Genomic DNA, 23,908 nt, shown 5'->3' with positions numbered 1-23,908 from the left:
GGGGCGGGCGCCGGCGGTGCCTGGCCGTCGGCCCTGGGCCGTGGTGGCGGATGGGAGGAGGGGGAAAAGGGGCCGGGCGGTGCTGGAGGTCGATCCCCCTCCCCAATTTTGGAGGAGGGGCCCCGCAGGAAGGGGTGCGGCGGCCATGGCCGTGGCGAGCGGGCGGCGGCCGTGGGCGGCGCAGGCAGGGGTAGCTCAAGGTGCGTGATGGTGGGGAGGAGGGAGAGGGAGGGCCAGGGCACCTACCTCGGCCCTTGGCTCGAGCAGGAAGGCGGCGGGGCGGGCCGGTCGCGGGAGCAGGCGCGGTGGCGGAGCGGGTTCACGGCGGCGGCGCTGCTGCGGCTCGGGAGAGGGCGAGCTACGGTGGAGGCGGTCGTGGAGCGATGGAGCGGCGCTGGGGGCCCTTTTAAAGGCGAGCTAAGGCGGTGGAGCGGGCGGTGCCGTCCGGCGAGCGGCGCGGCGAGCATTAATGGCACTAGGCCGCGTTCGCGTGTCGGGGAGCGGCGGGCGCGTCGAGGGCGGCGTCGACGCGACGTCTCGGCAGTGGTACGGTGTAGGAGGGAGGCGAGCACGTGGAGGGCCCCAAGGGCTCTGTGTTTGTCGCGGGGTGGCGGCGCTGTGCGGCCGGCGGCGAGGGCGGGCGCTGTGCGTGGCCGCGTGCGCGCGAACGGCGCTGGGCGGAGCAGCGAACGCGTGTGTGCAGCAACGGCTTGCGCGGCGAACGGTGCGGCACGCGGTGCACGCATGAGCGAGGGCGGGCGCGCGTGAAGTAAGCCGGTGCGGCAGGCGGCTTGGCGCGCCGAGCGCCTCGTGCGTGCGCGCGTGCGCGTGCGCACGGGCAGCCGGGTGGCGCGCGCGTACTGGGCGAGGAGCAGGAGCTCGGGCGCGCACGTCAGGGAGGAGAGGCGGGCGTGGGGCAGGCGGCTTGGCGTGGCATGGTCGCGCGCGCGGGCGGGCCGGTGTGCGCCGTGGCGGGGCGAGCGCTTGCGCGCGCGCGTGCGCACGTGTGGGGGAGCAGGCTCGCGGGGCGGGCGAGCAGGGTGCCGGGGTCGAGCGCGCGTGAAAGAGGGGCATCGCGCGGGCGTGCGCGAGTGCGGTTGGGGAGCGGCGCGGGCTGAGCGGCGCTCGGGGGGTGCGCGGCAGAGAGCAGGAGGAAGGAGTAAGAAGGAAGGGAGGAGAGAAAAAGAAAAGGAAGGGAAAAATGGAAAAGGGAAAAGGGAAAAAGGAAAGAAGAGAGAGAGAAAAAGAGAGAAAGAAAATAGGAAAGGAAAAAGGGAAGTAAAATGGGAAAAAAAGAAAAGGGAAGAGGGAGAGGGGGAGAGAGTGCGCGCCGGCGGCGATGACAGGGTGCGTGGGCCAGGGGAGGCGTGCGCGGCCGGGTGCGCGGGCCAGGGGAGGCAGTGGCGTTGCGGCCAGCGCTAATCGCGGTCGGTGGTCGCGCGTGGCTACATGCCGCCGAGCGGCGCGGGATGGGACGTCGGCGAGGGAAAAAAAGAGAGAGAGAGAGAGCGAGGTACGGTCGGTGAAAAAGAAAAGATGGACACGACGAATGGAATCGGGTGTTGGAAATCGGGTGTTCGGGACAAGGAAAGGCTTTCGGGAGTTAGGGTTCAGGTTTTATGAGGTTTTTGGGATGTTACAACGACGAAAATAAAAAAAATTGAAAATTGACTTAGCGCGTGATTTGATTTCATGGATTTTTGGGATGTTACACCGGGGTGCTGGCAGGCACTGCTCCCTCGTCAACGGTGCGAACGTGCTTGTAACGATTTGCCTGCATACACAAACACGTGCAAACATAAGTCTGAGCCGGGGTCGGCTCCCCGGGACGACTCTTGCATCGGCTTCTGAAGAACCGATCGAGTCCCGGTGTCATATCAGATCTGTATATATCCGGATATTGATAAATATAGCAAATAACTGTAAGGCTGCTTCAATTGAATCTAGCTAATCCAATCTACGACGATAAAAGCTTCACTGTTAGATCGGAACATCCTACACGTAATTGGGCCTAACGAGCGTAATAAATTACTAAACCTTAACCAGAATAGAGGCCTAAGAATAAGCGAAAGCCGATTCCCGGATCAATTCCTTGTTAAGACTAAGTCAAAGCATCTAATACGTCACCGGATCATCCAACCCGTTTGCAAGGCCTAACCTAGCAGATATTACGCCAATTCTTAAGTATAAGAACAAACCATAACAGATTAGATCTACTAGATAGAAAAGAAGCAGGGTGTTGTCTCCACGCAACTAATTCTATGCAACGAGAATCAGCATAAGATAGCATTACTCGCCATCAAAAACGCTTCAGCACGAGTAATACTAAGGTAAAGGCAAGAACAATGCTGCCTTAATCGCAAGAAGCGATCAGGGCAGCATTGCGCTTGCTTGGACGAAACCCTAGAATTAGGGGTGGTGGTGCGCCGAGAATTGTTGTTTGCAAAACGTGATGAGGTTCTTCTTTGACAAATGTCATAAAATACATATTTATAGTCCGGAGACTTGGACAACAATCTAAACTAACGTGTCCATATCGGATTCTATCTCTAACTCAAACTGAACTAAATCTAAAGATACATGGCCCACATGGCCCAAACGCTCACGCAGGAGCCGATTGGTAAGCCTCCTTTAATTTCTTTGTTAAACCCAACTCACTCGTGGCCCATTAATTAACCTGTTAATTTATGGCGATAACACTTACATACATGGAGTATTAAATCTTGACGAAATAAAAAAACTAATAGCATAATTTGTTTGTAAATTACGAGACGAATCTAATGAGTCTAATTAGACCATAATTAGGCACACAGTAATTGCTACAGTAACTATGTGCTAATGATGAATTAATTAGTCTTAAATATTCGTCTCGTAGTTTACAGACGAGATCTATAATTAGTTTTATAATTAATTTATATTTAATACTTCAAATGTGAAAAGATTCCGTTTTAAAATCCTTACGGCTGCAACTAAACAAGGCCCTAGAGTACCCGTCACATCGAATTTTCGGACACATGCATGGAGCATTAAATGTAATTAAAAAAATTAATTACTCAGTCTAATTAATTAGCACGAGATGAATCTTTTAAACCTAATTATTTTATAATTAAATATTATTTATCAAGTAATAACGAAATGTGCTACAGTAATTTTTCGTCACTTTTTCGCGAACTCAACGGGGCCTCATTTAACCAGCGGTACCGGGAGCTACAGCTACCACTGCGTGCCTACGAGATTTGAGTATTTAAGTGTTGGCACAGTCGGAACAGTTCGTCAGTTCCTGCTCTCCTTCCATTTACCCAGTAAACTCCGTAAACGAAAAAAACATCACATCGAATATTTCGACACATGTATGGAGTACTAAATGAATTCTATTTACAAAACTTTTAAATGAATTCTATTTACAAAACTTTTTACATGGATGGGCTGTAAATCGCGAGACGAATCTAATGAGCCTAATTAATCCATGATTTGCAACAGTGATGTTATAGTAACCAACTGCTAATTATTAATTAATCATGGATTAATTAGCATCATTAGATTCGTCTCGCGATTTACAACCCATCTGTGCAAAAATTTTTGTAAATAGGCTTCATTTAGTACTTCAAAATAGCAAGATTCCATTGCAAATTTTTTTGCAAAACATCTAAACACGGCCTCTGCTTTTTTTTTTCTTTTTGGATAGGTTCCTGCTCTGACTTTGGCCCTGTTTAGATCCGACCCCGTAAACCCCGTAAAAAAAAAGTCACATCAAATATTTCGACACATACATAGAGTACTAAATGAAGTCTATTTACAAAACTTTTTGCATGGATGGGCTGTAAATCGCGAGACGAATCTAATGAGACTACTTAATCCATGATTTGCAACAGTAATGCTACATTACCCATCCGCTAATTATTAATTAATCATGAATTAATTAGCATCATTAGATTCGTCTCGCAATTTACAACCCATCTGTGCAAAAAGTTTTGTAAATAGACATCATTTAGTACTTCAAATTAGTAAAATTTCTTTGCAAAATTTTTTGCAACGGAACTAAACACGGCCTTTGTCCCTGAAACCTTACTGGTGGTGATCAGGGACCAAGACGGCGACTATGACCTACTAGTACCAGGTCCAGGTGCGAACGAAGGCAGGAAGGATCAAGGCCAAAGAAGACGAGGACAGGCTTTCTTAATCCTAACCGTTAAACTAACGAAACTTGGACCCTGCACATTTGTTGGGAAGCAACTCCAACGCTTGTTCTCTTTCTCTAGCTGAACTGGGTCAGACGGAGCGCGCAGCTTCTGTTCCTTGTCTGTTGCACACACCCAGGACCCCGTTCCCGTTGGCCGTTGCTGATATTCTAAGACTTGAGGAGAGTGTTGTGTTGCTTTGCTTCTCCATGAGCAGGGGCGGACCCAACTCACCACCGTAGGATGAGCAGGGTTCACAAAATCATTGGGAACCGGTCCGGTTTGACCGGTTACCGGTCCGGGCCAGTTCCGGTTTAGGCCGGTATCAAACCGGCTCAAATTTAAAATTTAAATTTGAATTCAAAAAAATAAAAAAATTTCTAAAAATACTTCAAGGTGCGACAAATCTAATGGTGTCAAATTTGTCAAAAATTCGTTCATTTAGTATAGTTTGCGGGGATTTGAAGTTAAACAAAAAAGCGTGCATACAAAAGTATACAAATACAATGTAAAAGTAGTACAAAAGAGAATTAGAGGGTTCATTTAAGCTAAAACATGTTATACAAACATTCATTTAGTATACTTTGCGGGCATTTGAATTTAAACCAAAAAAGAAAAAAAATTGAATTTGGCGGGTTACCAGTCAAACCGACCGGTATACCGGTACGAACCGTTTGCACAGAGGATTTTAAATTCAAATTTGACTTCGACCGGTTTGGACCGGTTTCTGGCCAAACCGGTCCGGTATACCGGTACCGGACCCCGCCGGTTTTGCCGGACCGGTCGGTAACGTAAACCCTGAGGATGAGGGGCTGATGTCTTCCCCACCTCCTTTCCCTGTTCTTCCTTTTCTTCTTCTTCCTCCTCCTCTAGCTCCCGTTGTTCTAATGGAGACTGCAGCCCCCAGTAGCACCTAGATCTGCCACTGTCCATGAAACCATGAGCTGATGAGCAGCCACGGTCACTACCAATGCTCTCAAGGCCTCGACCACTCCTGAAAAACGATTCCAGTATTACAAGTTCCACATGGTTGTTGTCTTGTTGACTATAGTTGGCCAAACGGGCCAGGCCCGACGGGCCAGCACTGGCCCGGTCCGGAAAAGCACGGCCCGAGAACGGTCCGGCCCGGAATCATTCGTGCTCGTGCCTGGGCCGTGCCAAGCCCAGTGCCGTGCCTAGGCCGCGATTGCGGCACGCGACCCGAGCACAAGCACGGCCCGTTAAACGCGGCGGCACGGGCACACGGCTGAGAGCCAGCAGCGCCGCCTAATCTTCACGCGCCGCCGCTACTTGTGTCGTGTCGCCGTCGCTGGTGCTTCTGCCTGCGTCCGCTGCCGCCTTCAGTCGTCCCCGCCTCCCCGGCTGTCGTCGTCGCCGTCTTCCCCGCCTCCCGGCCACCGCCGTCGTCCCCGCCTCCCCGGCCGTCGTCCTCGCCGTCTTCCCCGCCTCCCGGCCACCGCCGTCGTCCCCGCATCCCCAACCGTCGTCGTCGCCGTCTTCCCCACCTCCCGGCCACCGCCGTCGTCCCCGCCTCCCCGGCCGTCGTCGTCGCCGTCTTCCCCGCCTCCCGGCCACTGCCGTCGTCCCCGCCTCCCCGGCCGCCATCGTCGCCGTCGTCCCCGTCTCCCCGCCGCGGTTGCCGTCTCCCCCACCTCCCGGCCACCACCGTCGTCCTTGCCACCGTCTGGATCGCGTTCGACCACGTCGACGGCCTCAAGCGCCTCACCGTGTCGGGTGCCACCGTCGACGGCGCTGTGGGCGTGGAAGGCCGCTGGGCACGGCGGCTGCCCCAGCGGAGCAACAGTGAACAGTGATTAGAGTTGTGTCCTGTACCGACAGGTTTTTTTTTCTTTTTTGCTTTACACGCCGTTGCGTGCCGTGTCCATGTGGCAGTCAGTGACGGTGCTCAACTCGAGGGACGTGGTGATCCGCGGCCTGCGGTCGGTGGACAGCGAGCTGTGACACACGTCGTGAGTCGCGATCGACGGCTGCGAGCGCGTGGCGGTGGAGGACGTCCGTCCGGATCGCCGCGCCGGCGAGCAGCCCCAACAAGGACGGGATCCATGCGCAAAGCGTCGTCCCGGGTCGCGGTCGCCCGGGCCAGCATCCAGACCGGGACGACGGACTGCGTCTCCGTCGACCTGCCTGCTCCGGCGACGGCTGGCCCCATGGGTGGTCCAAAACTTATGCTTCAGAAACAGAGAAAAGCGACTATATTCTCGTGCAGCCTGACGAGCCGCGCGGCGTGAGCGATGTGCTGGCGCGCGAGCAACCCCTGCAGCAAGATCCACCTGCACTGGCATCACTGTGTCAGGCTTACCTTTCGCCAAGATTCAGCACTGCTCCATAGACCAAGGGAGTGCCTAAAGTTAAGGCTCTCCAAGCCAAGCACACCACTAACAACTAGTATTATACATGATTGTTTATAATTATTAAATAACCAAAGTTTCCGACGGATTATAAGGTGCACAGGTCGACTTGGACAACAACCGTCTCGGCACAGACCAGAGGCGGCACAACACCAGGGTGCAGACAACCAAAATCCAACTTACACCTATTTATTACATACATAATAAATTCTGAATCCTTCACTAGAGGAAGTATGTCAGCGGCTGCTTCTTCCTCGACCCGCCTTTGCCATAGAGCTCATTCCACTGCCTCATCTCGTTCATGACAGAACCTTCCATAGAAAAGCTTGGGGAGACCTGCGTTGTGTCAGACGAGCAAATGGTTTAGCAATCTGTACCCTGTACCCGTGGTGATGGGTAGGCTGAACATGTATACTACAAAGTCAGAGCCACTTACTTCATCCTTGGCCTGCTTCAGGTCCTCCATTGTTAACGGCCTGAGGACAACGGTCTCTTTGTTTTCAACCTTCGCACCTTTTTCCCCTGATTTGGCTTCCTTGGCTTTGCTGCTTTCTGGCTTTTCCTTCCCGCTTCCTGAATTTTTCGGGTTCTCAGCTTCTACCTCTTTCCCTTTTTCTTCCTTTGCCTTCTTATCCTGGGACGACAAAAATCACCATCAGAACATGTAATGCCATGTGAGTGTGCGATCAAGCCGCGAGTACATCTATGTTATATCTGTACTGCCCAGTTTCTATGACAGGATACATTTCTACGTTGTGAGAAGAGTTCATGTCTCTTATTTGATAATATAAAAATAAGCCTAGATACAGTTCTTTAAAAATTGACAAGGGATTTGTTACCTTCTTCATTTCCTTTTCTTTCTGAAGTAGCTCTCTGACAGGGCGATAGGCAGCCGTCACGCAAAGATTCTGCGAAAATACAGCTTTAGACAAACAGAGAATGACCATGAACAGTTGCAAATATTGATCATTCGAAACTAGTATGCAAACCTTCAGATCACTGCCACTGTATCCTTCAGTCATTTTTGCGAGTTCCTTGAAGTCAATATCTTTAACCTTCTCTTTCGACAACAGCTTCTTCATAATAAGCTCTCTACTCTCAAGAGTTGGCAGGCCAACCATTATCCTGTTTGATACCAACATGAAACATTAGTACTAATCTAGAGGCAGAGTCTAATTTCATCCAGACAAAGTGTAAGGACAATGTTTCAAACGCACCTGTGCTCGAACCGCCTGATTATCGCATCATCAAGGTCAACGGGTCTGTTAGTTGCAGCAAGCACAAGAATCCTTTCATTGGGTTTGGACAAGAGTCCATCCCAATGCATCATGAATTCATTCTTGATCCTCCTTGACACCTCATGTTCATTTGAGCGTTCCCGTGACGATAGCATGCTGTCCACCTCGTCCACAAAAATGATGGTTGGTGCAATTTTTGCTGCTAGACTGAACAACGCTCGGATGCTCTTCTCAGCCTCGCCATACCATTTTGATACAATAGTGGACATTGAGATGTTCATAAAGCTAGCACCGGCTTCATTGGCTACAGCCTTGGCAAGCATAGTTTTACCGGTTCCAGGTGGTCCAAACAATAGAATTCCCCTACATGGTTTCAATAGACCATCATTGAAGAGGTCAGGCCGCTGAAGTGGGAGCATGACAAGCTCCTGAATTGACTCTTTGATATCAGCTAGTGCTCCGATGTCATCAAATGTGACTCCTGTTTCACTGGCAGGTATCACAGACGATTCCCTAATCCGCTTTTCAAATTCATTGTCTTTAGTGGCCTGTAAGTCAATAGACAAATATGTAAATGGTAACTACACCGACTTCTATCACTTCTATGAGCTTCCACCGATTGAGTAAAGAAAAAAAATCTTGATGAGAAATATGGGATACCTTTGAGTCAACTTTCGTTTCCACTGTACCTTTCCCAAGGTTGCTCTCTTGAAAAATTCTTAATCCATGAGATAAGCTGCTCAAGAAGGATGCTGTCAGCCTAAGTTGGTCAAAGAACTAAAACATGGATCATCATGATAAATTAACTAACCTTGTTGAAGATAGAATGAGCCTCCCGTTTTTGTATTCAGGGTCCATGTTATTCATCAAATGGTAAGAGACTGCTGGAGCAATAATATGCTTTAGATATTTTCCAATTGCTAAATAATCATCACGGGGGATAGAACTCAAATCACTACATTCCAGATTGTATGCTGACAGAACTCCTTCAGTGTGGGCTACAAAGGTTTCATTCACAACTTTAGCAATATCGTTTTCCATTTGGGTTTTCCATGTCTGAAGATGAGCCTCTTCTTTGGGAGGCTTAGTCTCTAGAATATATGGGAATAGTTCGATCACATCCTCATCAACATCACTACTATCTTCATCATCACTAACGAAGTGCGAACCAATTACCAAAACTCTTCCAGATAATTTTTTCAACATTTTCTTGAACAAAGAATATGCTCGCGGTGAACTACCAAGGAGATGATTAACGTCCTTTACAAAGAGAATTACTGGACTGCATTCTGAAATGGAAACTATAACCTGCAAAGATCATTTAATATTACATATTACAAGAACTGCACAAATTCAATTGTGAAGCGGAAGCTTGAATTACCTTATAAAGGGATTGCATGATAAGTTTCTCATCCAAACTCAAGGCTTGAACAACTATATCTGCATCAGAAGAGGAAGTGAGGAACCACAAGTATGCACTCACATTAACTCATGCAAAATAAGAAATACGGTTTATGAACAAGCACCTAAACAAAGTAAACAAGACTTATGCTTAGAAAGTTCAGTTAGATGAATTGATTTAAACATGCCATTTGAATTTGCCAAGTCGCAAACTGATGGAAGCTGGCAATAATGCTTTATACATTTGATTAATGTTTGATGCATACATGTTTTTGTGGCATAAACGAGTTACGAAACGTCAACCACAGCTAACTCACCATCATCTTCGTCGGAATCTGTGTCCTGGTTCTTTGCACAAGGTAATAAGGATATGCATACCCCAATTGGCTTTGTGCTCTTACAGCGAATACTGTCGATGAAGAACAGAAAATGATAAGAGGCACGGATGAATATCAATGATCTTAAGTTACATTGTGCAACAGATATGTTACCTTGCATTTACATCCAGAATGCCCGTTTCATGATCCAATGATCCTGCAATAACATTTCATGACAACACAATCAGAACATCACAAAAAAATGCTTGGTCAAAGGATTCAAGTAACAAGCAAGAAAGTTAGTAGGAAAAACTGTGCCAACGGCAAATGGAGCATACATCACACCAACAATATTGGTGAATTAAAAGAAGCATATACACTCAATCGGTATCAAACGGAATGATTAATAAGTTGATACCTATTGGTTCAGCCTTCTTGCGAAATATGTTTAAAGATTCAAAAAAACCGTAAACTTTGCCGAATGTCGACTCGGTTATGGATGTTTTAGGAACCTGCATCAAGAATGAACATAATGGGTTAGATAGATCATCAGAAATTTCGTATCACAGCTAGCATTGAAAAAATAACATACATAGATGCTAATGTCATTTTCCAAGTGTTAGATATGGACAGACTACTTTTGTCCTTTTCCAATGACCCCACGGTTTCATGTGAGAACAACCCAACTCACTTCCAAATATGTTTCCTGATGGGGGAAATATCCACCCACCAATCATTTACAGGGATAAAAATAAATGCAGGTCCTCCCAATCAAGCATACTGTATTCGAGATCATCGACGAAGTGTACCACACAGAACGAAGGTAATAACTGTGTTGGATCTACAAAATGAGAAGGTGAAAAAGGTGCCAACCAACCTGTGCATCGCTCGGGGCGCCGTACTTGTGCTTGATCTGTAATGGCATTCAACGACAACAGATGGATTAGAACAATATCATGTGAATGGATTACAATCGCCCAAATAATACGAAGCTGACCAGATGGCAGAAATCGAAGACATCCAGCGCCAGTAGACGCGCATTGAACTGGTGGGCGACGGCCTTGGCAAGCGACAGCAGGCATATCTCTGCAGCAAGAACACCACAAGCTCTCAAAACATGGTCTTTCCGACCCAAAAGAGCAGGCACTGATGCGGGGGCGAACCTGATTGGCCGCAGAGCAGTATGGTGCGGCTCGAGTTGTCGAGGACTTGGATGTGCTTCGGCAGGGCCGTCTGGCTCAGGTGGGGGAACGCCGCGGTCGTGAGCGCCAGCCGTGTTTCCTCGCTGCAAAAACAGAGGAGCGGATGCCTGATCAGTCATGGCTCACTGAACATTATCTTTGGATTTCTATTGACCCGTATTGACACGGATCCCTAAAGCGGCCGTCACATTCCACGGCAGAACCATAAACTAATCAGATCGCCCGCCCGTCCTTTTCCAAATCGAAACAGGGAGTAAACAAACAGAGGCTTCCTGTTTCCGCGTCGGGTTGGACCTGTAGTAGAACTAGAACTAGAACCCCACACGTACCTGAGGTAGTACGGGAAGTCGGCGAAGGTGACGCCAGCCTCGCGCCCGTCGATGACTAGCCGCCGGAGCTCCGCCTCCACCACCGCGGCCGTGGCGCCGCCGCCCGAGGCCCCGCCCCCGCCGGGGGCCGACGGCCCGAGCCCCGCCGACACCAGGCCGAGTCCGACCCCCACGCCCACGCCCACGCCCACCGCCGACGCGAACAGGCTGCCGCTGCTGCTACCGTGGTCCATCGCCGCCGGCCGCCGGGACACCGCCGCCTCACGCGCCGCGCGTTCTCGGCTGGCACAGGGGCATGCAACTTTGGCAGTGGGGGTAGGGACGGATTCGCGGGCGAGGAGCGAGGGGTTGGTGGTGGGGGGCAAAAAGCCTGGGTATTTATAGGCGGAGACGGGGGCTGCGCTGGGGAACGGGCTCCGTCAAGTCTACGAGAGTCCACGGCAAGTCGCGGTGTTACGGTCCGCTTGGGACTCCGGGCGGCGCGCCCGGGTGTTCGACGCGGATCGGGTCAGGAGGGTGAAATTTCGGGGCGGTGATGGTGATGCTGCCGGGCAGAATTGGGTGGGGCTCGCCTGTCCTAGGTAAAAACTGTTTGGTGTCCCTCCAAAAGGGTAAAACAAAGCATGGGTAATTGGAGGGTGATCGACGGTGACGGGAAGCTAATGTAGAGCGGTTATCAACAGGATGGATGCATTATTCATGGAAAGTTAACGGAGAACAGCTTCTAACAAGCTGGGTGTCACGATAGAAAGTTAACGGAGAGCCGTTATTAAACAAAGGTGATGGAAAGTTAACGGAGAGCTACTATCAAATACGACGTACGGATGGAAAAGGTAGACGTATTGTCATGGCATATATAGAAAGTAAAATTGCACGGTGAAGTGAATAATGCCAATATGGATGGTTGCTTGATGAACATGTCTTCATACATTGAGACCAACACTATAAGTCTATAACCTAGCCACACGGCACTATACACCTTACTTTTTTTTTCCTTTGGTAAATTTTGGGAGGAAAGTGTTGAAAATTGGAAAGGCTCTTAAACTCTAGTATACTATTCTCTCATTCAATTATATATCATAAGTTATGGTATCAATCACAAAATCAAACCAATAAATCATATTCTTTTAATTATATTAGGCTGGCACATAGCACGAATAATACGGCCTAGCATCGCACAATATTCCAAATGTTACAACAAACAAAAAGCTTGTAGATATCAGTTATCATGGACGTTTTGATATAATTTAATGAAAGCAGTTATCACCATGATGCATGTCGACAAGAGAGTTAAAGGAGAGCAGTTATCAAATATGGCGAACAGTAGCAGAAACACGTCACTGGGACCTACATGAACAAGTACAAATGCCAGGTTGCCAGCACCACAGTAAAGGAGAGAACACGTGGGACGGGTGCTCATAAACAATATGGATGTTTCCATAGAAAGTTTGCAGAGTTTCTATCAAACACCATAACAAAATTTAATTGAGAGTAGTTATCCAACATGATGAATATTAGCCGTTTATGTACTATTCTCTACCAATTCTACATCATAAGTTATCATATCAATTACAAAATCAGACCAATATATCGTATTATTTGAATATAATAGGCTGGGATAAAGCACAAATAATGCGGCCTAGCATCGCAGAACTTTCCAGATAGCAAAACAGACAAAATGCTAGTAGATATCGGTTATCAAGCAAGATGGACGTTTTGATAGAAAGTTAACGAAAGCAGTTATCAATGTGATGCATGTCATCAGGAAAGTTAACTTAGAGCTGCTATCAAACAAGATAAATAGTAGCAAAAACACGTCATTAATACCTATAGGAGCAAGTACAAATGCCAGTGTCACACTGAAGGTGAGAACAAATAGGACAAATGATAATCTTTCAAAAAAAGACAAATGATCATAAACGAGTTTATATTGGGGATCACCATTGTGCCCACCATATAAGACACTATGACACCTTCTTTCTTTGGAAATATGTCTGAAGGGCTAGAATTTGAATAACAAGAAGATGTTGTGTTCAGTGGTGGATTTAGAAATGGTTGGAGGGGCTAATTTCTTCTTCCTCACTCTTCCTTTCTTCTTCCTCTCCTTCTTCCTCTTCCTTTCTTCTCATAAAATTGAGGGGGGGGGGGGGCTCAAGGGGGGCTCCATGGTTTTTTGGGGTCTAGGGGGGCTGGAGCCCCCCTAGACCCAGTGATGTCTCCGCCCCTGGTTGTGTTTTCTCTTTGGACAATTATGTATCGTAAGTTATCGTATCAAACACAAAATCAAATTAATAAATCATATTCTTTTAATATATTAGGCTGGCACATAGCACGAATAATATGGCCTGGCATCGCACAACATTCCAAATGGTACACCAAACAAAAAGCTAGTAGATATCGGTTATTATGGACGTTTCAATATAAGTTAATGCAAGCCGTTATCACCATGATGCATGTCGACAAGAAAGTTAGGGTAGAGCAGTTATCAAACATGATGAACAGTAGCAGAAACACGTCACTGGGACCTACAGGAACAAGTACAAATGCCAGGTTGCCAGCACCACAGTGAAGGAGAGAACTCATGGGACATGTGCTTATAAACAGATTCATATGTGCGACTTCCATCATACCCACTATAGCAGACATTACATGGATCCGCCTTTGTTTGGTAATATTTCTAAGGGGTTAGAATTTGAAACAACAAGAAGATTGAAAGTGGGTGAGTACTGCAAGTAGGGATTCTAGGAAACTCCTGTTTAGAGATTCGGCCAGGGGTGTAACACGCAGCGAAATCTCCCTTTGGGGAAGATGGGTGAGGCAGTGGTTTAGACAGGTTCAGGCCGCCTTGGAGGCGTAATACCCTACGTCCTGTGTTCTAAGGATTTAGTTCTTGCTTCTCTGTGTTCATTTTCTGGGATCAGGAGCCGATCCCTTTACATGTCCTGGGACCTTCCTATTTATAGAATACAACCGGTACTAAAAATATTCTTCTTTGGGTGTGAACGCCCCGTGTTGGGTGCGGGCGCCGTCCACCAACTTGCCCTGCATCCTGCCAGCCGGGTGACTAGTCTTGTCGGGCCCACCTTGGGCCGTCCGGGGTGCACCCTGGAGGGACGCGACACCCCGGGAGGTCTGGGGTGTGCCCTGAGGCGTCGCGGGGTGCCCCGGGGTGGTCTTCTTCGGACCCGTCGGGCTCGCCCTTCACCCGGGGTGACCTGGGTCAACCCGGGTAGGCAGCCGGGATCAGGTAGGGAGTTACCATGACAGGACAGGCAGTAAATGGAGGCGGGTCCCAGCCACCGTCCACTTACCCCTGATGTGACGCGGCTCAGAGATAAGCCTATCCAGCCGGCTCACCGCCGCACGGTTCCTCCGTAATCATGATGTTTTTACGGGGAAGCTGCGCCTTCCCTTGGGCTTCGCATAGGCTATGGCGGTGCGGTGCAGTAATCCGGGGGGGGGGGGGGGGTCTTCCGCACGGTAAAGATTTTTTACCGGGCGGAAGTCTTCGTCGAGAAGGAAAAAGACCTTCCCGGACCGCTGCGAGCAGCCCGGGCCCAATCCATCCCGGACGGGTGTAGGGTCCACTGGAGGGGGCCCGCCTGGCCCACTCATGTCCCACGGAAGTGGGCGGGCAGTTTACCGCCCCCCTTGTGTTCTTTTCCTGTGGGGTGGGACCCCCGGATCCCACCACGCTGACAAAGATGATGTTGTGTTTTCTATTTGAAATCTTTAAAAAGACTAGGGAACAATGTTGTATCAACATCCAAATATGTGAGTAATGCAAGTTATGACAATCAACCACTATCAATATGCACTCTAGAAACCATACATCCCAAAGCTTGTATGTGATCATTAATTGTGCCGACACTTAAAGTATTCATAAATCATAGTGTTGGCAGATATCATGACCAATATGTAATCTAATGTTGCACAATATTTCAAATGGCATGATGGATTTACTAAATGGAGATTATCAAATAATATGGATATTGCCATATAAAGTTTACATAGTTTATATCAAACACCATAACAAAATTTAATTGAGAGTAGTTGTCTAACATGATTGGCATTAGAATGTTTATGTATTGTTCTCAATATATTCTACAGCATAAGTTGCCTTATCAATTACAAAATCGGACCAATATATCATATTTGAATATAATGGGCCAGCACAAAGCACGAATAATACAACCTAGCATTGCAGAACTTTCCAGTTGGCACAACAGATAGAAAGCTAGTAGATGGCAGTTATCAAGCAAGTTGGACAAAAATTTTATAGAAAGTTAATGGAAGCAGTTATCAATGTGATGCATGTCATTAGGAAAGTTAACGGCGAGCTGCTATAAAACTTGATAAACAGTAGCAAAAACATGTCATTGAGACCTAGAGCAGCAAGTACAAATGCCAATGCCACAGTGAAGGTGAGAACACATAGGATGGGTGATCATTAACGAGTTTATATGTGGGACCACCATTGTACCCACCATATAAGACACCACATGCCACCTCTTTCTTTGGAAATATGTCCGAAGGGCTAGAATTTGAATAACTAGAAGATGTTGTGTTTCCTCTTTGAAAATTTTATTTTAAAAAGATTAGGGAATGATGTAGTATTCACATCCAAATATGCAATTAATGCAAGTTGTGATGAACTATCAGTATGTACGCTCCAACCATATATCTTAAAGCTTGTATATTGATCATTTATTGTATTCATATTTAAAATATTTTTGAATCATAGTGTTGGCACATATCTTGACCAAGTCACACAAGAATTCAAATGGCATGATGGATAGAAAGTTACTTGACAAAGATTATCAAACAATATGGATATTGCCATAAGAAGTTTACAAGGTTTTTATCAAATACAATGCATGCCATAACAAAAGTGAATGGAGAGTACTTATCCAACATGATAAACATTAGTGCGAACACGTCACTTTGACCTATAGGAGCTAGTACAAATGATGGTTTCATAGTGAATTATACCGTCACATAGGATCACTCTAATGAACAGGTTTGTATGTGGGACTTCCAACTTATCCACTATATCCCCTCCTTTATTAGACAACATTTTGTAGCTAGGATTTCAAACAGTGAGTGTGTTTCCTCTTTTACACCGCTAGAAATGCTATGGAATAATATATACTCACTCTGCCCCAAAAAAATAAGTCACTATTGGATTCAAAATTTGTCCCAAAAAAACATATTATTTTACTCTATTTAGAAAGTGCATGTGTATGCAAGAATCAATTGGTGCCAAATATGGGTAATAAATAGGGGTAAACTTGGTCATTTCATATTGTCGTTAATTTGTCCTATAATTCTGAGAGTGACTTATTTTTTGGACGGAGGGAGTAAAACACAAGAAAATTAAGATCTAATTAGAACCATCAATTTACATTAAAATGCATGCTCACAAGCATACATCACACTTATGTAGTAAACATTTATTTATATCAATCAATAAATGTATCCATAAATCATTTCTTTATATTGGGCTAGCACATAGCACGAGTAATATAGCCTGGTGTTGCACAACATTCAGATGGCATAATAGAAAATAAGTGAGTTGACATTGGTTATCGAACAAGATGAGTTCCACGTGATAGAAAGTTATCTGAGAGCCATTGTCAAACATAATAATGGGTTCCATGAGGAAAAATTAATGGAGAGTGGTTATCAAACACTACGAATAGGATCACTAACATATTAGTGTGACCTACAAGACCAAGTGCAAATTGTAACATCTCAGTGAACAATGCAAACACATGGATGGTTTATATGTGGAGCCACCATTGTACCCAGTACATCCCGCCTCCTTTCTTTCGCGATACTTTTTGAGCTTTTGAATTTGAAATAAAAAGAAAATGTGTTGTATTTCTTCTTTGGAAATGTTGGAGTCTATGGGACAATAAAAAATGTAATATCTTAGTCCTATGCTATCTCAAAGGAGATGAAGAGGGAGTGACTGTTTCGCTCCTAATAAAAATCATGTCGATCATATGTTACATGGACACTATTTTTTTATTGTCTTTGTCCTCCTATTATGACGGAACTAGCTTAGCTAGCAACCAAAGATCTGATCTACCTTTATTTAAACACATACTCTCTTAGTTTTGAATTATATGTCACTTTAGTTTTGGTCTAAGTTAAATACCTCTAACTTTGAATAAATGTATATAAAATACACCAATATTTATAAACATCAAATTAGTTTGATTAAATTCACCACAAAATATATGTTGTTTGTACATGTTGCCGCAAAAAATCGGTCAATGATTCCTCGCGCGCAACACGCTGGCCCGAGAGATTGGTTTAGCTCCAGTGCAGGTCCTTAGCTTATTGAGGTTCACGGGCGTGCCAATCAGTTTGATCCTGAAACTGACAAGATAAATCAACTGATGATCCTGAGATGATCAGCCAAAACGCCGATGTAGCAATATCAACCGATGTCAATAGGATTTTAGACAATTGGCTATACATTTGATGTAGATCCTGACTGACAAATAATGATACAAACCAATCGGTCGACAATAATAAATAATATTAAATGTTGTCTGGATGGTTAAAGCATACATCAATTGGAGGTCTGATTCAAAGATAACTTATCGGCTAGCATTCTAAGAAAACATTAGCATGAACCTATCAACTTAAAAGACTTTGATTACCAGAATCAATCTAGAAGATCAAACCTAACTAAGAGAGTACGAGATTGCTCTTAATTATCTGATCTCAATAAGTCGATAAATCTATCTAATGTGATGGATATAACAAATCTATCTGAAACACCATTGTGAGTATAGAGATGTATGAGCTAAGACAAAATATCAGACTGAACCGAGACAGTCCCAACTATACCGATGCGTCTCTAAACACAATGCAATTAATGATAGATATGAAATATCGAGTAGGCAAGAATATCAACCAAACCGGGGCAATCCAAGAGATCGAAGCAATGCATCCTTGAACAACACCAATGTATCCGATATACAATTGCCAGGGCCGGCGGAACTTAGGGCTTAGCCCTTTGCCAGAGATTGCAGCGATGCGACCCCGCGTCAGGTGCTAAGTTCCGCCAGTGATAAAAACTTAGAAAAGAGGGTGGCGATGCACCAAAAGTTGTATATTGATCGAGAGATAGGTTTTACAATGACCAGAGGTACATATTTATACCTGAACTAGTGACTACTAGTTGAACCATACAAAACTTGCCTAGCAAGAAATATCTAAATAAAAGAAAATATCAATATACACGGGCTTCAATTCCCTTTTGTAGAATCCTTGCTAATAAATCTTTCTTGACCGATGGTGCCCTTCCTTGATATCAAATCACTGGCTTCCTTCCATATATTTTACCAAAACTAGAGAAGGTTGAACAAAAAAATTTAAAATTTTGGTGCTAACCGTACATTTATTTGGTATTGTAGATATTAATGTATTCTGTAAAATTTTACCAAAACTAGAGAAGGTTGACTTATGAAAAAAATTAAAGTAGGGAGTACTTACATGGGATAGATTGAAATAAGATGGATAATTCATTTTGATTTAACCACTCTGTCTTCTAATTTCACCCAAATTCGTAATGATTCCCCATTTGAGGTGTGACTGGGCCATTTCAGATCCTAGCCTGGAAGAAAATGATTTCATTTTTCATTTTTCTTTTATCTAATGCACATTTCTTCGGCTTTAGTTTCTAGAGCAAAACAGAAAAATGCTAATTGATTAACTAAGAGTATCTTCAAGAGTCTTTCTAAATTTCACTCTTTAAATTATTATTTAGAGAGTCATCTATATAAAAATTATTTTCTATACATGTTCACTCTCAAACAGCTTTTCTATATATCCTGCTTACACTATAGAAAGCCATTTTTGCTATCTACCTTTGGCTAGCGAGAAATCTAGAATAGATAATGGCTATATTTGGATAACCACTTAGCGAAGCTCTTGGAGGGTATTTTTCTATTAAAATCTCTATTTCTAACAATTGGAATGGAAATAGAGAGTCTCTTGGAATTGCTCTAAGTGGATGAATTAAGTCTCCGCAACAGGGTACCATGCTGTACGTGTTTTTTTTTTTTTTTGGTTCTCTTTGCTGCAAATCTTGTAAGTTGTAAGTTTGTTGTTTTGCATAATTCCAGGAGTAGCGTTGGGTATATGCGTATAGCTAGGAGGACGGTCGCTCGTGCCTCCATTAGCGAGAAAATTCAAAAACTGCCGGTAATCCTCAAGCATCACGTCACGGGATCTGTCATCAAATTCATCGGGCTGCCACCTCCTGGCCTGACCTCCATGAATAGCAGGGCACCTGCTGCAGCTTGCAGGACAGGACAGTAGGACGCCGGGGGACAGGAGACCTCGTCACCGGCACGGCGGCATCTGCGCTCCGGTCCACGGCACCGGTTGTCGACCGTCAGGACTGCTGCTGACGCGGCACACGCAAGCGACGCGCAGCCTTCCCAGCGCGCGGCGCGGCGCGCTGCCTCCTCCTTAGAATGGGCCATGCGGCCACGACGCGACGACGGCGCCTCATCTCGTGATGGGCCATGAAAGCCGCAAAACCGCTACGCACCAACCCAAAGCCCATAAATTATCCTCCGTCTGAAAAAATCACAGGCCTCCTACTAGGCAAGGCCCGCGCGATCCCAGGCCCAGGTTGGCGAGTCAAAAACTGGGCCGGTACCCAGTCCAGCGCGCACCGCTCCATGTTGTCTGGGCCAAGCTGAATAAATTTGCGTCGACCAAAACTGTTCGAGTAGTAGGGCGAGGTTATCCATCACTTCAGGTGATGGTTTGCTGAATCACCGCCTGAAGCGCATAGGATCTTACGGTAATTTTTATTGTGCGACATTAGTTTGGTCTGATCCATTTATGTTTAATTGCTGCGCTTGTTGATGAGTAAATAGGAGATAATCTGTGCATACATGTAGAAATAGACAAATATGGTGATATCACCACATGCATGTAAATCTAAAATTAAAATGTTATAATTATTAAATCAAACATTCAGATTAAATTTGGAATGCACAATTATCTTTCTTATGACAAGATCTTCAAACCAAGACCACACTTACCTATGTTTGCACGATATTTTTTAAAAATATTTTTGAATACTAAATAATTAATTTCGAACCCTGGAAAAAATATTTTAAGAACATGATCAAATGAATATTTTCTTAAAAAAATAAACATAACGAACAAATAATAATAAAAAATGAATATCGTGAACAAATGAGTCAACGTCATGGAAAAAATTTAATCTAAAAAGTGAATAAATAACTTAGATTACGAACAAATTAGTTACACGCAGATAAATAATCTTACATGAAGATAAATTAGCATATAAAAGGAAAAAATCATTTTTTCACACACTAATTTATGAATCTACAATACAGATAAATTAGTCTACATTGAGTATGGATAGCTCTTAAACGCAAACAAAAGAATAGGCAGGCTTATTTATATATGAAAATAAATTCAAGCTCGGAATAGAAAAAGAAAAGGAAAAAAGAATGAAGGAAAGAAATAGAGAGAATAAAGAAAAGGAAATATACTGACCAAATAATAAACTAAAGAGTAGATAATGTACTACTCCATGCAGCTAGCCAACCGATTTGCATGCGGATGCATGGGAAAAAGAAAATAAAGTCTACACGCAGTACGAGTAAAGATTAAATGTCTGCATGTGATGTTATTGGGCCAAATAGAATTAAAAACGGCCCAATCCGCGATGGATCTCACGTCTGTAGCCTAGGCGAGTAGCCACTCAATAAAAAAAAGAAGATAGTAGTACTAGTAGGAAACTGCGCAGTTGGGAATGACGTCCCCGTCACCAAATTTCCCATCCTGAAGACCTGAACCAAGATAATATGTAATGTAACGGTCGGTGCGAATGGTACTACACACACCAAGTCACGTTTCTCTCGTTGATTTGATTTGATTTGGGTACGAAATACCAGGCCTAACTTGCCGGGCCGGGACGCCGTACGAACAGCGTACTAGGACGTCCGTAGCCGGGGCTGGACGAGTACATGAACAACCTCCGTCCTCCCTGTTACAAACAGAACGTACTCGGTGCTTGGAGTTAAGACAACGTACTTGGTGTTCGAAAATTTTATTAGTAACGTGCACGGTGTCTGGAAGCAACAATAGAGAACGTGCTCGCCGTTGAGCAGGGAAAAAAAAATGCGTACGAGGGAGGAAGAAGCAGCAAATTGAAGGAGAAAAAAAGGTTAGCGTGAGCATGCAGCCTCACACCATGACACAATCCAACCAAACAAACGATTCGCACTTCACTCTGTTCTGCTGGTTTGTCAGCCAACCAACCAATAATATTTTTTTCTCACACTAAATCAGTACCAGCCACTAGATAGTTAGTAATATTTTTCTCTCACAACAAATCAGCACCAGCCACCAGTCACAACCACCGGGGAATGCCTAGCTGCTAGTACTCCTGCGGTCCTGCCGGCTGCCGGTCCACGCGTGCGACGTTTGGATCTGCTGCAGGAGGACGACGAAGCCGGCAAAATCGGCGGCTCGGTGCAGCCATGCCCAGGCCGCCCCTGGCAGGGGTGGTAGTGCGCCGCGGCATGGTGGTTGCATTCCGGCCAGCAGCATGCTGAAACGGCAACACGACTGAGCGCGGCCGGGGCGAGCGCCGCCTCCTCCCCTCCCTCGCCGTCGCCCGAGCAGTTCCCCGAAAGTCCGGCGGCCGGCAAGGAAGGCGAAGGCGAGGCAAATCGGCCAGTGGGGCCCGTCCAACGCCAGGCAGGGCGGCATTTTGGGGCCATGGCCGCCTCGATCGCCAGGTCAGGCTGCTTGTGGCGGCGCGGCATGGGTGGCCGGATCCGGTGCCGGCGAGCGCGGATCCAGTGTCCCCACACCCGGATCCATTGGCGTGCACGCCTGCAGACTGCTCCCCCGCGCGGGCCGGCGATTAGTGGGTACTGAGCGCGGGCACGGTGGTTTGCGTGCGCGTAGACGTGGGCGACCAGACCCCGAGAGGCACAGAAGCAGTGGTGGACACAGAGGCGCCGGTGCCGGCGTGGCCGGGTGGCCGGCTCTTCGTGGCCGAGGTGTCCCCTCGGCGGCGTCTAGCGCGCGAAGGCGGGAGACGGCGTGGTCTGCAGCGGCGTCTAGAGGCGGCGGTGTGGCCACGTCGCCCCCATGGGTGGCTGCCGTGAAGCTGCGACGCGGCTCTAGATGGGGCGGCGCTGTGCTTGGGAGGTGTCGGGTTGGGTGCAGTGGATGAGATTCTCCAGGCGAAAGCCTTGCCGACATTGAGGGCGTCATCTGGAGCCCATCCCGGCAAAGACCTCAACCTGCAGAGACAGATCCAGGTGAAAACCGAAGAACCGACTCACTGGTTCGGCGCGACGGCAGCATCGTAATGTTGCTCTCATCTTGAGGCGTTGTCTTGGAGTCCTTGTTTGCGACACCATGGTCGACTTCGAACAATGGTAGTGTCTGATCTATTGGCGTGGTAGAGATCAACTCAGTGCGGATTCTAGATCACAAGGTGACCGAAAGACATAGGAATGTCGACGAGTCTTACATCAAGAGTTTCTAAAAAGACAATTGATGTAGGATTCTTGTAGACATGAGGACCAAAGCAAAGTTGAAAGAAGGATCTAGAAAAAGTTCAAAGCTTAGTTTTTGTTTTCTTTTTTATGTCTTCCTTTATTGTTTTTTGTGTTCCTCGATTGGAGGTTTGGAGTCCAAATACTCATGTAAACTTTTGGCTTTGTGGCCGGATGTAATCTTTTGTGGTCATAGACATTCACATGTGAATGTTCAAGACCGAATTATCTCTTAGTCTAAAAAAAAGTAATGATGGATCGTGTACGGAGCAGCACGAGCCGTTCAGAGACTCGAGAGGATGCCCGCCGTATTTGACGAATGGAATGGTGACCTGCTGCAGCCTGCAGGTGATTCTTCAGGAGGCCAGAGAAAGACAAGTTGCAGCGCGATGGCTGTGCGCGTCAAGTCACTGGATCTACGGCTCTCAACCGAGTTGACGGGCAGCGCGAAACAATTGAACGCCAAGGCACGCTGATGGATTCAAAAGTTGAAATATGGACGCATCGAAGTGGAACATAAAAATCCTACTGAAAATCTGATAAAAAAAGGCTACTGAATATGCGGGTATTCAGTAATGTTAGACTGACAAAGTTTTTACTCCCCTCTCTTCTCTCCCCTCGCCTCAAAGCAACCCTAACCGAAGATCAATTCCTTCTCATGCATCCTTATCTTTTTACTAGTTTGCATTTGAATCTATCTCAAACGCACGGTTTGATTCTGATTTTGCCCACGATTTTGCTGTTGTGTCCCTTCACTCCCTTGTCTCTGTGTTTTCCCACTTTCACTGGCCTCAGGCTCTTGGATGGCACCATGGCCCCCCCAACATGGCCTTCTCCAACTCTGCATGCTCACTGACCGCGATGCTTGACGCGACGGATGGTGAAGAACGGTCGATCGATCTTGTACGGTGCTGCAGTGCGCGCCCAACAGGAGCCTCGTCGTGATGGCTGGGCGGAATTTTCGATTAGCGCCGGGGAAAAGTCAGTGACGGAATGGAAGCAGACTCTCACCTTCCTTTTTCCCGTCTGCAGCTTATGTGGCTCGACCTAGCTCAGAACATCTCCAGGATTGTCTCTAAATTTCACTCTAGAAATTATCTTTTGAAGATATGTGTTTTCACTCTGCAACTTCTTTTATGTCTTGTGTGCACTCTAAAGTCATTTTTGTTATTTATCTTTAGCTAGCGAGAAATACGAAATGGAGGATGACTACAATGAGTAAAGATATAGAGAATCTTTTGAGGTTGCTCTCAAACCGGCTAAATTTGAGGAGGCATATTGTTGCATGCATG

The 23,908-nt window shown here is 46.2% G+C and overlaps 2 protein-coding genes across 2 annotated transcripts; one reads left to right on the top strand and one right to left on the bottom strand.

The window, feature by feature from the left end:
* Nucleotides 1-207: 207 nt before the first annotated feature.
* LOC120709929 (predicted GPI-anchored protein 58) lies at nucleotides 208-5,992 on the top strand. Its single transcript, XM_039995548.1, has 2 exons — nucleotides 208-412; nucleotides 5,523-5,992. Exons 1-2 carry the CDS (start codon nucleotides 208-210, stop codon nucleotides 5,990-5,992), a joined length of 675 nt encoding a protein of 224 aa, XP_039851482.1.
* A 590-nt stretch (nucleotides 5,993-6,582) lies between these two features.
* LOC120707470 (peroxisomal biogenesis factor 6-like) lies at nucleotides 6,583-11,361 on the bottom strand. The gene is made up of 15 exons (XM_039992376.1): nucleotides 11,035-11,361; nucleotides 10,667-10,788; nucleotides 10,501-10,589; nucleotides 10,381-10,416; nucleotides 9,922-10,015; nucleotides 9,678-9,720; nucleotides 9,504-9,595; nucleotides 9,167-9,225; nucleotides 8,597-9,093; nucleotides 8,446-8,521; nucleotides 7,765-8,333; nucleotides 7,537-7,672; nucleotides 7,387-7,455; nucleotides 6,984-7,181; nucleotides 6,583-6,883 (listed from the first exon to the last, which is right to left on the bottom strand). The coding sequence occupies exons 1-15, from the start codon at nucleotides 11,265-11,267 to the stop codon at nucleotides 6,770-6,772; spliced, it is 2,427 nt and encodes an 808-aa protein (XP_039848310.1). The 5' UTR covers nucleotides 11,268-11,361; the 3' UTR covers nucleotides 6,583-6,769.
* Nucleotides 11,362-23,908: the final 12,547 nt, after the last annotated feature.

The sequence above is a fragment of the Panicum virgatum genome, chromosome 5K (genome assembly GCF_016808335.1).
Source record: "Panicum virgatum strain AP13 chromosome 5K, P.virgatum_v5, whole genome shotgun sequence".
Lineage (NCBI taxonomy): Eukaryota > Viridiplantae > Streptophyta > Magnoliopsida > Poales > Poaceae > Panicum > Panicum virgatum.
Note: the sequence above shows the minus strand (reverse complement) of the source record. Positions and strands in the feature narration are given on the sequence as shown.